At 49.0% G+C, this 14,994-nt stretch overlaps 1 protein-coding gene across 14 annotated transcripts in view; it reads left to right on the top strand.

The window, feature by feature from the left end:
• The window catches only part of CACNA1G (calcium voltage-gated channel subunit alpha1 G), a 152,626-nt gene that overhangs the window by 95,744 nt on the left and 41,888 nt on the right, over positions 1-14,994 (top strand). For all 14 annotated transcript variants that reach the window (XM_087750479.1, XM_087750491.1, XM_087750477.1 and 11 more), the window contains 4 exons: positions 3,911-4,011; positions 5,196-5,319; positions 8,497-8,565; positions 9,442-9,626. In XM_087750479.1, the coding sequence (XP_087606605.1) occupies positions 3,911-4,011; positions 5,196-5,319; positions 8,497-8,565; positions 9,442-9,626 (479 nt within the window). The remainder of the gene's footprint in view (positions 1-3,910; positions 4,012-5,195; positions 5,320-8,496; positions 8,566-9,441; positions 9,627-14,994) is intronic.

Genomic DNA, 14,994 nt, shown 5'->3' on the forward strand with positions numbered 1-14,994 from the left:
CACAACTGGGACATCCGCAGCTGGCTGGTGCCTTTCCTCATGCTCCGAAATACGTCTTCACTGCAAATCACTACACCAGAGGGATTGGAAAATATTGCTTAGATGAGCAAAATGAGCCCCCAGGTTGCGGAGCTTCCCTTTGTGATTCTCTCCTGACATTTGGGGGGATGCTTTGCCCCTAAATTAGCCTTGACAAAGTCAGGGGAAAAAGTAGTTATTTTTTTAAACGGAAAAAATAAAATTCAAAACTCCCCCACCGACAAAAGAAGAAAGGAACTCAACTGTTATTCAGATCAAAGTAATCCTAAATATGCCCTTCTGCAACAAAGCTTCACATCTCTCCTTGCTGGCTGGTTTTGATTGCCTCTGCGCAGAAATAAAAGGAAGTGCAAAGGCTTCGTTTGGATCTCCCAGGCTCCCATTATATTAGTGCCGCTCCACTGCCTTCAGTGAGTTTATTCTGAATTTACATCCATCCGAGCAGCCAGAATCAGGCCCCTGATAGCTCTTCTCCCCAGAAGTGTAAAATCAGGGGACTGAAATCTGTTCTTCGTTGCATGAATGCAGACAAGGAGGAACTTCAGGGAGAGAGCGATCTGCTGCCTGGCTGGGTTTATGGGGCTGTGACTGAGATCAGGGGTCTGCTGCGAGGTCTTTGTTGTTCACATCTGCTGGATTTTGGATGCTTTTGGATGCTTTCAGATGCTTTTCTACCCAAATTGCTGAGTGCTCAGAGCAGAAAGTGAAGGAGATATTGACTCCACAACCGAATGTGTCCCCTCCTCCCCAAATCCTCGTTGCACCTTGCAATTGCAGCTCCTTTCCCCATTGCCTATTGCACTTTTTTTCTGGGGCGCACAGTCCAGCCGCTCCCCGACCCCTCGCAGCCTGCCCCCGCTGCGTGTTTAAATTAAATAATCAGGTCCTGAGTGTCTCCGTGCAGCTTCCCGCTTGCCTGGAGGTCCATTGCTGCTTGTAGAGCATTTTTTAGCTGTTCCTCCCCCATCCTTATAATAAATCGTTTATAAATCTAAGCCTCTCCCTGACTCCGAGGCGTGGATCGGTCATCTTTTAAAGCCTACTGCCTTTCATCCTGCCCTCAGAACTACATTAATATCTGAAAGTCCTAAGAAAATAAAAAAGCAGCTCTTTCTCAGGAGCTCTGGGATCGGAGGGCCCCGTTAGCACGCTGCCGGGTGCAGGCAGCACCGCTGCCGGGTGCAGGCAGCATCACACCATGTCCTGGCCCCTGCCCGCGTCCCGGCGGGGGGAGTCTGGGTGGTCTTAGCCAGGGAGATTTTGTCTAAGTCACTGGCAACTGAACTAAAGAGCAGTTTTCATCTCCCCCCGCATCTTTATTCATCCTGGCCAGGTGTGTTTTATGAACAAATAGATATGATTTAAAGCACGTAATTGATATATCGCTTTGAACATAATGCAGGCTTAAGCAGCAATCAGCCTGATTGTAAGCAGTTGATGCGTGTCTGGACCTCACGGAGAAAGCATTTGATGGGACTTAGGCTGGAAATGCTCGGGTTTTATTTCACAAATATCTTACATTTGGCTCAAATTAACTGAACTGCGCTGTTCCGCTGGTGGAAATCTGGAGTAGTTCCTTTGACTTTAGATTTCTGCGGATGGACTCGGCCCCGTACAGAGCAGCCGGGCTGCAGCCCCGGCCGAGCCGGCCCCGGCCGAGCCCCGGTGCTCGCCCTTGCTCTAAGACGCTGAATAGAGAGACATGATGGAAGATCACTTTTTGCCTTTGTTATCTGATTTAGCCCATGAACTGCAAGCTGCAACAATTAGCCAAACCCCAAAATATCTTTGGCATTAAAATTGGACAAAAGGAATATAAAGAAGCATTCTGTGCTGCTGACGCATTACCATTCACTACAACTCCCCGTGATAAATACCAGAACTGCTTTGAATAATAGATACTTCTGGAAACCTTCCAGCTCACAAAATGAACTGGACCGAGTCGCAGCTATTACTCCATGTCCAGAGGCTGGAGTAGCAACCGCTGTTCTCACCGCAACTTTGAGCAGACACCTGATTTTTATCCATTTATTTACCTTTGTTAAATCTATGGATAATTAAACTAACTAGGCTGCTCGAAGGGATAACACAACCCCAAGGATGCATGCTCTATTAAATACAGTTTAGAGAGAAGGGAGCAGCTCTGACTCCTTGCCTGCAGTTGGAAAAGGGATGTGTAAATGGCCAAGATGCGGCCAAAACCTACCGGTGTGCCGTGGCGTGGTCTGCGTTTGCGTAGAAGGGGAGGGACGGACGGATGGCTGAAGGAGAGGGGTAGTAAGATCTAGCTTTATTTTGTTATTCAAACTTTTCTTGTTATTTTCACAAGGGGGTTTTCATTTTCTGAAGGGTTCAGGTTGTCCCCAAGTGCTTTCATTAAAACCGACACTACATTAGCTATTACCCATCGCTAATGAGACCCCTGGCTGAGTGCGTATCGGAACAGAAAGCACGTCCTCCATTCCACTCAATTACCCTAATAAATCCCATTGTTACAGTCCAGAGTACCTCCAGTTGCTAACAGTTTGGCTCCAAACAAATCCCCCCTCCCTGTTTCTAGGGTGAAATAAATAAAAGTACCTCAGCCCCGGGGTCTGGGCGCTGCTGGGGTGCAAGCGGCGATTCCTGCACTGGGCTTCGCAACCCTCTGCGTGCTCACGGCTCTGAACATCTGCAGAAGAAAGCTTCAAAGAGCCCGTGCAGCCACGTTCCCATGTGCGTGTCCGTTCAAGCCCAGGTGGTAGCAGAGAAATAAGGGTAACGAAAGAGCAAGGATTCGTTTTTATTTATCGGTAAATGCAAAGCACTGCAGTGAGATTGCATATACTGGTCTGTGGATTTATCTTCTGGTGCTTGGATTTGGAAGGGCTGGGAAAGCCCTGGCATGGTGGGTGAGATGCTTGCCTGGCTTCTGCTGATTGTCCATGCAGAAGATGCTAGCACTGCAATGTCAATTGGATTAAAGATCCTGACCTCCCCTCGGGGACCTTTGGATGAGAAGGCGACAAGACCTAATCCAAAGGCTGTTGCAGCCAGGATGAGGCTTCCCCTCAGCATCCAATTTTTCATTTCTGTAGTTGACCTGTTGGCCAAGGCTTTTACAATCTGCCCTCCTGGCCTTAAATGACCTCGCAGGAGGTCTAAAACATAAGTATGCGTGGCTGAGAATGTGCTGTGGTTTCAAGTAGGAATTAATTTGCAGGAGTCGGATGGCCTGTGTTCATGCAGAAGGTCAGGCTGGCCACAGCGTTCCCTACTGGCTTTATAATTTTTGAATGAGAGGCAGATGCTCGCCATTGCATTCCTGGACCAAAACTCGGGTCCCTAAATGATTTCTTCAGCTTTCCAGTGGTGCATGGACATAGGCTTGGCCCAGCAAGCAGCAGGAATCTGCTCCCTTTATAACCTCTGACATAAGCATTATATATTCTTAAAAAAACCCCAAACAACAAAAACCCAACAAAAAAACCCAAAAAAACATAGAGATTCAGGCAAGCATCTGACGAGTATCTGGAGGGACTGAAGCTGATCAGAGCGGGTTTTCAGTCCTCTGGAACAAGGATTTTATTTACCACGTTTGTCCTCTTGGCTAACTGTGTGCCAGATGCAGTTACCACATGGAGGAAGAAGCAAGACCAAACCCCTGAGCTCGCAGGGCCGGCACAGCCCTCACCCGGCTGCCAGAGCTCCTTCCCCTGCCCAACGGGGTCTTTTTTGGGGAGATCATTTTATTTCAGCTTTACTGAGCACTTGGAGAGATGCGTTCAGTGAAAAATTGCCCCGAGTCCTTCACTTGGAAGTTTTGGGGGTTTATTTTTTTAACAGTACTCTCTGTGTTTTCCTCCCGGTCTGCTGTACGTTTTCTTCCTAGAGCAAAAGGGACCGCGTGAAGGCGTGGGTACGGGCACGTCTCCCCACCTGCTGCAAAGAGAGAGACTCCTGGTCCATCTACGTCTTCGCCCCTCACTCAAGGTAAGGCAGCTGTGCTTGAGCAGCGGCGGCGTGCTGGGCATGGATGCCCTCGTTACGATGGCTTGCTCTGCCCGTCTGTCCCAGATGGGTCTCTGTGTCGGTCTGCAAAACTCCCAGTCCTTGCTCCAGCACTACATCGGGGTCACACAGCAAACGGCCACCGGCTGCAGAGAGCCGCTGCGGGGTGGGCATGGCCCTGGCACAGAAGCGTCCAGTAGAGACCCATAGCCCAGGGCATGGCTACAGCTTTATCAAGTTCATCACTTGCTTTGTCAGTGATGCTGGTGCTCGGCAAGTTTTTCACTTGACGGAGCATGGGGAGTTTGAAGCAGGGGGAAAGGTGTTGCATTAAGCAAAGAAGTCTGAATTTGCCCCCAGTGCACACCTACAAGACAGCAAAGGACACTCCTTGACCTCCTAAACCTGCCTCTCGACCTGGACTTCTCTGTCCTCTCCCTTCCCTTCCTCCTTCTCCCAACAACCCCCAGAAAACACCCTCTCTGCGCCTGCAGGACCCCAGCCCTGCCCTTCCCAAAGCCCAGCCGTGCCGGGGCCGTCTGGGCTCTGTGGTCTCCTCCGTGTCCCTCTGGACGTTAACCTACGCTTCACGAGGGTTTCCCATGCTTGAGCTGGCGGGCCCGGGACAGCATTGGAGTTCATTCATGCAAAGATTAGAGAGATTTTCAGAAACAGACTTTGGGAAATGTAATACGGTATTATAAATCCTGGGTCAGTGTACAGCCATCTGTCACAATAAATAGCTTCTGTCCCTTTATTCCATGTGTGCTCAACCCTTACGGGCTTGCTGGGAGTATTTCTTCCTTTATTTAAGCTAAACCTGAGCGTTACGGACCAGGTAGGGGGTCAGATCCAAACCTGGCCGCGTGTCCGAGTTGTGGAAGCAACTGCTCCATTTCCAGTGAGCCAAAGTCCTCTACGAACATCACCAGGGCTTGAAATTTGTGGCCCAGTTCTGTAGCTTGGATCCTTTTCTATTCATACCCCGATCTGCCTGCAGCGTGCGGCTCTGCCAGGGAGGGGATTGGGAGATTCCAGCTCATCTGTTTTGCAAACCGAGCGCTCGATTCCCCTCCCATGCCTCGAGCTGCTGTGTTTCTCCCCAGCCAGTTGAGCATTAATAGCTAGTCTGTGTCTCCTTTTTTTTCTTTCTTCTTTCTCGGCAGATTTCGTCTGATGTGCAATAAAATCATCACGCACAAGATGTTTGATCATATCGTCTTGGTGATCATTTTCCTGAACTGCATTACCATTGCCATGGAACGACCCAAAATCGAGCCTCACAGTGCTGTGAGTTTTTGAGGTTAACCTTTTCCTGTGCTCCTCGTGGAGCCACCACCCATGGCTTGGACCCCACCGCTGTGCACTTGGTCTCACTTTCTTTCTCTTTTTTAAATGGGAAGCTGCCAACACCCCCTGTGTATCCTTTGAATTAGGTACAGCAACTCTCCTGGTCCCTACCCAGCGGCCTTTCAAAGTACGTGAGCAGAGCTCATGGCCTGCAATATATCGAATATCCCATTTCTGCAAGTACGATCAAGGTTTTAACACATGACATAAGCATGACATCTGTCTCAGTTTCCTTCCCTGATAAACCTTCAAACACTTTTCCTCTCTCAACACAATGTTCGTTTCTTCCATCTGTTCTTCACGGGCACGTATGTGTGGTGCGAAGGGAATGGGGGAAACTGTTCATTTCATACTCTTCTCTCCCCTTTGTATATCAGCTTTGTTGTGACACAAGAAAAACCGAATTGATACACGCACGGCAATGCCATTTCCCCGAACCATTTTGTTTTAGTAGACTACGTAAGGATTTCTCAAACCAGACCCTCACAGCACCAGCATCCATCAGTCAGAGCGGCAGAATCATCCTATTGCTCTTTTATTTTAGCATAGATTGTGACTGAGAGATACGCTGGGCTCTTGCTGACGTATTGCAAAAGACTGCTCATACCACAATCGTATAGAATCCTGTTTTGTTGATGTAGGCGTGTCAGGCTGTTCATTTTTGTGGATCTTCAATGCAAGACCTTAAAACTGGAGTCTTGGCTGCTCTGTGCCTATTTTAAGCTTTCCCTAGTAGTCCTCCTTACTGTAATAGTTTGCCCAGCGGTCCCTTCCCTAAATCCATTTTTTTTCTTCTGGTTATCATGCAGTCGTGGGGCACCAACTCGCAGCTGCAAGAAGAGAGCAGGACTCCCTGCCAGCCAATCTGGCAGGAGGAAATCACCCTGCTGTTCCCCAAATGGGGCACCCTGAGAATGTCCCTTGAAACCCTAAATGCTTCTTTGGAGCCCCTTGCTGTTTCCCCTGAGAGTCACCATTCGCCAAGGCTGGCTCCAAAAGGAACTGTGGTTACACAGAGATGAAGGGAATGGGGTGACATGCATGAGTTGGAGGAGTCCACAGCAAAGAGCTGTAGCACAAAAGTCCAGTACTTTGTACACGAGAGGAGGAGGATGAGCTGTGGTGTCCCCAGGCATTGGAAGAGTGCAGAGAGGAGAGGGGACAGGGACCGGTGTGAGGTTCAGCAGCACCAGGTTATAACCAAGGGAACCCAAATGGGTCATCCAGGGCTGGAGCTGAGCTGGACCACGCTCTGGGAGCAGCAGGGAGGAGAAGGGGATGCTGAGCGGTGGGGCCGGCAGCCGGGGAGCCCGGAGGAGTGCGCGGGCCCTGCCTGCACTGATGGAGCTCCCATCTGCAAACCGAGAGAGTTACTTTAGCTTGAGTTGTTTAAAATAATTGTACTTTGCTTCCCCAAGCTGTGGATTTTCTAGCCGCTTCAAGCGAGGTCTCTTTCCCTGCCCCAGTTTCAGCTGGCTTATCGGAACAGGGGATGCTGTTGCTAGCCAACACGCGCTCCCCATCGCAGAGTGCGCAACATGGGCCAGGGAGATTATCCTTCAAAATAGCCACGCGCTTGCCAGAGAGGAATGTAATATCCTCAGCCTCTCCTCCATGCTATTGCTGTTTTATCTCCAGCTCCACAAGCAGGTCCCTCCACTCTTTCTCCTGGGTACTGCCTACCCCTCTACAGCAGTCTTTTGTGTGGCCGTCAGCTAACGGCCAGAGATGTTTCCTATCACAGCTCAGGCAATCACAGTGCAGGTCTAGGACCTAATTAATTATGGACCCAGTATGGAAACAAGCTACTCTGTGGTTCCTGAGTCACTTTCAGTAAATCATGATCTGGCAAGCAAGAGAGTTGCCAAGGTGTTTTGTCTTGTTTAAATTGTATCTCATTTTGACCGAGAGATCTGCATCTCTTCCAGGACTGCTCTGTAGGGAGAGGCAGAAATAAATCCAAAATTGTTATTAGCAGAACTGGGGCCGGTTCAATTGTATGCGCACATGCATACATGCATACGCATCATCTTTCCTCCAGCCTCCGCCTTCTGCTGTCCATTTCTCAGTACAGGCAATCAGAGATTGTTCGGGGATTAGGGAAAAGTGTCATTTATTTAATGATCATCATTAAAAAGAAAGGTTTCTGCTAACTACAGATAGGGAACCAGTCCGCGGTCTCATCTGTAATCAGTAGCTGCTGTTGCAGAGTGGTGGCAGCGAGGACTGCATGGTCTGGTGGATAGCGCGGGGGACTGGGCGATGAGACTATTGGGCTTCGCGCCCAGGTCTAGCCCGTGGCTTTGGGCAAGTGAATCAACCTTTTGGGGGCAGGTCTCAGCTGGCACAAACCCCCGGAGCTTCGCTGGCTTCGGTGGAGCTGTGACAACTCATGCCAGCTGCGCTTCGGCGTCCCGTGGGTCCCGCTTGCCTTGTAGCACAGCCACTCTAATATTGACTTAATTTCTAGGAGAACTGGGAGCTCAGTGATATTTGCACTGTGCGGTGATGTCCGTAGGTGAGGGGCAGGTAGAGATTTGTCAAGCATGATCCGAGGCGGGGAGATGTCCCTGTTTCTGCTGGGGGGATTTGGGGGCAGATATGGGGGGATTTGGGGGCAGATGAGGGGGATTTGGGGGCAGATATGGGGTGATTTGGGGACAGATGGAGGGGAGATGGGGGGGATTTGGGGGCAGATGGGGGGTTTGGGGGCAGATATGGGGTGATTTGGGGACAGATGGAGGGGAGATGGGGGGGATTTGGGGGCAGATGGGGGGTTTGGGGGCAGATATGGGGTGATTTGGGGACAGATGGAGGGGAGATGGGGGGGATTTGGGGGCAGATGGGGGGGATTTGGGGGCAGATGGGGGTTTGGGGGCAGGTGCCGGCGGCTGCCCCTGTCCATGGTGCTGACACAGACCCGGGCACGCGCAGCGCTGAACCCTGCCGAGTGTTACTGTCTAAATATTTGGATTTTCCCCTCTTTGCGAGCAAACAGTCCGAGCCTTGTTTCAGCACAGAAGCTGGAGAACAGTTAGCAGCCGCCCAGATATGCACAGGGAGATGTACAGCTGCGGAGAGCGGGCTGCAAAACATTGTCTCTTTTTTGTTTTATAGGAACGGATTTTCTTAACGCTCTCCAACTACATCTTTACAGTTATCTTCCTGACTGAGATGACAGTTAAGGTAAATGTAGCTGGAGGATAAGTGTGCCTGTATTAGATCAGTGATATTTTATTACAGTGGACTCACAAAACCCCTAGGTCTCCCAGCTATGGGCGAGGTGTATATTTTCCTCTTCTAAATCATATTCAAATACCCAGCACATGCCTTATTCTGAGCACATTTTACATCGGAACAATTTCACTGAAGTTGCTGTTGATTTACACCATTATACGAGCAATGGGATGCTTCAATTCAGCAATCCTTCCCTATTCAGCAAAGCTCTTGAACACATGCTTAACTTCAACCATGCATGTAAGTCCTATTGTCTTCAACAACCAATTGTCCTCAACAACCTAAGCAGCTCTGTGCTTTCCTGAGGAGGGAGAGACTGAAGTACATTGAAACATTTTGCTGGATTTGAGGCAGGAGGCTCAGAAACCCATTGCTGTAAATCTCTCTTGTGTAATTCATAATCATCTCGCAGAACAATTGCTCTTTCTTTGGAAAGTTTCTCTAGTTTCTTTATTTGCAAAGCTTGTAAATGATTGCTTTGGGTCAGCCACTCTGAACCTTTACTTCAGCAGTCTGTAGGAAGAAAATACAATCAAACTTTTAATGGCAAAGCTAAACACGTTAGGAACAGTTTTGTGCAGCTAGGTTTAGCTGCGTTAAAAACGTATCAGCTGTAAGGGACAATCTGGGATGTCCCTGCAGAGATTTTTTTAATATTCTTGCAAAATGATACTTTGCTGATTTGTCTAATTAGGCTTCTATACTGGGAAGCAAATGGACTCACAGACTTGTATCTGTAAATAACGTGTTCTCAGCAGGTTGCTAACTGGAAGAAACATATTGGATGCGATAGTCATAATTTGTTGCAACTTGGTGTCCGGGCAGGTGGTGGCACTAGGCTTGTGTTTTGGGGAGAAAGCCTACTTGAAAAGCAGCTGGAACGTGCTGGATGGGGTGCTGGTTCTCATCTCCGTCATCGACATCCTCGTCTCGATGGTGTCAGACAGCGGCACGAAAATCCTGGGGATGCTACGGGTTTTGAGACTGCTGAGGACGCTGCGGCCCTTAAGGTAAGCAGAGGATGAGGAAGACCTAAAAGAGCATGGGGGTGTGTGCCAAAGAGGGAGCCGAGCCTCTCCCGCAAGCAGCAGCATTCGTGCAAGGGAAGGGGCAGGCGAGACAAGGGCACGGCGTCCGTCGCCAGCGTTGTGCCCAGCCTCCTGCTGCTCCGCAGACAATGAGCGTCCGCAGGTCCTGCAGAGCCGCGAGGAGCTCCGGGCGCTCGCTGTGTTTTGGGACCAGCCCCAAGTGCAGTAGTAAACTGATCAATGCCTCTTTTGCTCATTAAAACACACATCCCCTGCTAGTTGTGTTCTCATTTGCTCTGTGTAAAGTGCAGCTTAACAGCTTCTTCTCCCCCTTTCCTTCAGGCAGTCAATGGCTTTCGTAACAAAGAAGGAAATTAGTAGCAGGTGGCAGATCATTTTTAAGGAAGCAGAGACTAAACTGTTGCTTAACCTAGAATGCAAAGAAGCTTTTTTTTCCCCTCAGTTCCCCATTAATTTTACAGAGATGTTTATTCTGAAAATTGCCCAGACAAGATGAAAGCAATTGTCCTGCTAACTTGGTGCCCCATCCCTGACAGCAGGCAGTATCCCATGCTCCAGGGGCAGGCACCCCTCTGACAAGAACCTGCCCAAGGACCAGCCTCTTGCAACCAGGCATCTGTTTGGTCCTGTACCCCAAGGCATGAAGGTTTCTCTCCAAGTTAAATGCAGTCCCTCTTTAATACCATTGTTGCTGCTCTTGTTATGCAGCAGCTAATAAACCTTCCTGCTCAAAGCATCTTTGTGTGCCTGTCATATCTTACTGCTGCTTCCTTCATAAAAGGTTCGCTTTGAGTCAGGATTTTCTTTTTCAGGATAGAAAAAAGGACCCTGCTTCTGACAGAAGATGTTGTTTTACTACCCCTGTGTGAATAATAAGTCTAAATAACAATGGCCGTGCCTATACTTATATCTTTCAAATATTCTCAACAGCTATGAAAGACATTCTGTTGCACTGGGCTATGTGTATGTTGTGCCTGGTGAGTTTTAGGACGTGAGCTGCTTTAATCATTTTTATCTGTACAGATAGCACCACCGGTGTGGTTCAGCTCCCTGACCATATGATTAGACTGTCTTCCTACGTGACTCCACTTCAGACTTTTTTCTCTTCATGTGTCCCCCGGCATCTCCATGTCAACTCTAATTTCTGGGGGCAGTTTCTGCCAGATGGCTGGTTCAGTAGATCTGCTCTGCTCTTCTTTTTTGGCTGATTTTTGATCCATGTTAAGAAAATCTAGTAAATAATCTGGGTAGCTCTGGGTAAAAGAAGGATCGATTTCCCATCTCTGAACTGTGGAATGCAAGTTTCTCTTTTGAGGTGGTGTGATTGAATTGGATCTAGAGGAAGAGGCCTGGGTTGTGCTGAGCCCTGCTAGAGTCACCTGTCTGGCCTAGTAAAAGCCCTGTATGCTTCTTTGTAGATCTGTAGGTCTGCCTGGGCAGGACCCGGGTCTTTGTTCACTAGAGCCTTTCTCTGCAGTCACCTCTGTGCATGAGCAGTCTGCAGTTATGGGGAACAATCCACGGAGTAACTGCAGGCTGGAGGAAGACCCACCATCTGGAGCATGTGCAGGATTAGGCTCTTCCATTCCTCTTCCATTCCTGTTGGCATTTGATATGTTTTCTCAAGAGAGCGTGTGAATGTTTTCAGCCAACGTACTGCTTTCTACTACAAAGGAAATGTAAAAAGACAGCAACAAGCCCATTCCCTAAATATGCTCACAATCAGTTCTATTTCCCTGTAATTAGATTTGTAGGAAATGAAAAAGCAGCCATCAAGCTGGGGGCTTTTCAGTAAGTCATAAATCCCCGCATGTGGAAACCCATCTGCCTCTGCGATGCACATCTGGGCTGCCCTGAGCACGCCTCTGCCCGCGGCTGCCCGCTCTGCCTTTGCTGCGGGCTGCGCCACGTGGCTCTGGGATCTGCCCGGGATGTTCAGCTGGATCAACATGGGATGACAGCTGGGACAGGCGACCTGAGGTCTTTGCGCACTGTGGCTCCAGTCCCCGTGTCCAAGTGAAGTCCCCAGTGGAGACCCAGCCAGTTTTTCCTTTCCAGGAAAGGACAGGGCAGAGACCAAAGTGAATGGTCCGTCCTCACCCCAGAGGAGCTACCCTGGCTCCTTCTGTCCTCCCTTTCCGTGGGCACTCGGGGACAGGGCTGCAGGGAGGACACCCTGCAGAGAAGCCAAGCCACAGCCGTGTGTGTCACACTCAACTCGAGGGCAGGGATGGCCCTCATCGTCTCTGCCTTGGCTTTCCTGCTTGATGCTCTGAAGGGGTTCTTCTTGCAGAAGACCTCCCTCATTCTGTCTCTTATTTTCTCCTGTGAAAACAGCCCCGTGCTTTATGCAGCACATGAAACCATGCATGCTTGTGCCTTTTGCACAGGCATTAAAAAACACTGGCCTGCGTGCCAATCACGGACTTCTGATTGCATGATTGATTATCAGCCTCCAAATTGAATCCATGAGGATTCGAGCCCAGCTTTATGACCAGAATTCCAAAAATATATTCACAAAGGAGTGACATTTAAAGATGTTTCCATGACCCTCTGATGTTTCAGCCAGTAGAGGGATTGTTTATACAATAACATTCCTTCCTAATGTGTTCAACCTGCTGTTGTTGGGATCAAGTGTTGTAGCTTAAGATACAAGAGAAATCAAAATTGAAAATGTATTCAGAATTAATGTGGATGGATTTCAGTGCTGTTTTGCTCTCTACAGAGCCTGGGCTTTGTCTTCCAAAGCAGATGGATAAATTATTCACTTTTCATACCATTGCAGTATGAAATAGTCATTTCATAGACTCTCTTCTATCTGTCATATTATCACCTTTGCTAATTTTTTTTTAATCTGTGGAGGAAGGTCTTCATTAACATTGATCTGCTGTTTCATCTAAGTGCTACTTCTTCTGAGAGCTCTGATCAGAGGAGCAGGCTTACTGTTAGCAAATGTGATCCAGCTGGGGTGAGGCTGGCAGTGGGCTTGAAGTGTCTCACACCAGGGGTTTAACAGCATTGGGAATGCTGAGACCAGCAGAACGAGGAGGAACTCAAGGGATTAACATTTCTTCACGCTGAAAAAACAAACCAAGAAAAAAAAAAAGGTCTCATTTCAATTTGCCCATTTGTCACGTGCAGACTGGAATTGTCCTGAATGCAGCCTCCGCGGGTCTATGGCTCTGGCACGCCCGGAGGGCTCCGAATCAGCTGCATCCTTCAGTGATAAATTGCAGGAGTGGTGGGTCAGATAATATGACTTTACAAGCCTGGTATCAGCAGGACCTCGGGCAATATTGATGAGGTGCGGGGATGCTGTATGTTGACATATTGGAGGTGACACTAATAATCTGGAAATGCTGAGGATTTCATTGGCACTTATTAGGGAGTTATCAGACTCTCAGGAGAGCGGCAGGAGTCTTTGCACAGACTCGCCTTGACATTGGATCGGGCCCTTAGTTTGAGGCAGCTCCAAGGTCTGAAGGTTTTCATTAGTAAGAACTATTATTTTTCAAAATCTTTTCAAAGTCTTCTCTCCCTGTAGGGCTGGAAACAGCACTGGCGTGGAGCTAAACTGGTGGCAGCTTTTACCCTCATGCATTCTCATTTGAGGAATTCCCTGGTTGATCAAAACTCTGAAAGCAGCCAAATGCTGCAGTTTCTCAGCCCTTTTTTTCTCAACACGCGTGACTTTGTGAAGTCAGACGAGTAATCTCCTATTTTCTCTCTCTGCTGGATACCAAATAGTATCTCACAAGGGAAATCACTTTATTATTTCTAGACTAGGCTTTCTTAATAAGTGTTGGAGAAAATTATCAACTTTAGGCTCTGGAGACTAAATTTCTTCCTTGTTGCCCCAAAATTTAAGGATGCTCCAGAAGTTTAGACCACAGGCCTTCAATTTAGAAGACCTGCCTTTGGTTCCATCCTGTGTGACAGTGGGCAAAATACCTGTCACGATCCCTAAAGGCACCAAAGTACCTAACTTCCATCAAAACCATTGGAAATGAGGTGCCTGCATACCTCTAAGAACATGGCTTGCAGTCCTCCCATGCCTCAGTTTCCCATCTGTAGTTTGGCAGTTGTACTGTTTCACCCAGGACTGTGCGAGGGTCAGAGGCGAGGGATGGTGAGGTCTTCAGGCCATCCAAGGATCCAGAAGAGCAATTCAGCCTTAAACTGTCTGGCCCGCTGCTTGCTTTGTGCGCTCAGATAGAGTGGGAAGAGCCCTCGCCCTGTGGACGCTGCCCGTTAGGCTGGAGTAACCAGCTCATCGTGTCGGGCACGCTAACCTGCCGTCCAGCCTCCTCCACTAGCTGGCCTCAGCTCTCAGCATCGGTGCAGGCACATGACAGCAGCAGCGTAGCTGACCCAGCGAGGACCTCAGCCTGGGCTAATTCGCATGGGCAGTTTTGGTAGCCCACACCAACCAGTCTTCACGCTGCCATGGCTGCATGGGGTCCACACCATCCCCTGGGGCATCTCAGCCTTGAGTAACCTCCTGCCCCTGAGCCATCTCATCCCCTTGCTCATTCCCTAAAATAACCCAGATCTGAGCATCAGGAAAGCCGAGGTGGCCAAAATAGGGAGCCACAGCAGCTACCTGGAAGGGACACCCAGCTTGAGGAAAAGCAGCATCTGCCTTTTGTGTTTCACTGGTAAGGGAGCGGATAAAAATACCACCACCTGTTTCTTTTTTAAAATGATAATTGATGAGTTACCCTTGACATTTTGAGTAAATATTTAACCAGAAAAAAGGGAAATAATTTTTAGCTTTTCAGGATACTATTTAAAGCCAACAATTTTTGAAAGACCTGGTGCCTGTGCACTGAGCTCTGCAGTTTGCTAAACCCGTCAGCTCTGGGGCAGGAGAGCGTTGGCGCAGGCTTGGCTGGGGTCCCAGCGAAGGCCATGCGTGTAGGGCGTGTGGATGTGGCCGTGGGGACCTCTGCTGGGAGCACCATCGCTGGGAGGGGGGAGAGAGGAGGAGAACTTGGATGCTCTCCAGGCAACACAATTCCAAGCTGTGCTTCAGGTGGTGCAGCCAGACTTGGGGCGAAACAGGAGAGGCGGTGAGAGGACTCCCATGGCAAAAGAGACAACCAGGCAGAAACAAGAAGGTGGGGAAGTTTGTGGCGCTTTGGAGTGCCAAGTGTTCAAAGGAGTCACCAGCCGGTACCCAGCAGCACACAGGCGCTTCCCTCCCTCCGACTTACACGGCAGACAGCTATTTCTGCCTTGGGAAAGCACAGTTTCTATGGCATCAGTACAAATTGATTTACAGAGCTAGTGAAATGCTTAATTCCAGTTGGCATCAGGAGGAGGGAGG

Source organism: Nipponia nippon, unplaced genomic scaffold (assembly GCF_047370975.1).
Source record: "Nipponia nippon isolate SJK-2023a ecotype South Korea unplaced genomic scaffold, ASM4737097v1 scaffold_14, whole genome shotgun sequence".
Classification (NCBI taxonomy): Eukaryota; Metazoa; Chordata; class Aves; order Pelecaniformes; family Threskiornithidae; genus Nipponia; species Nipponia nippon.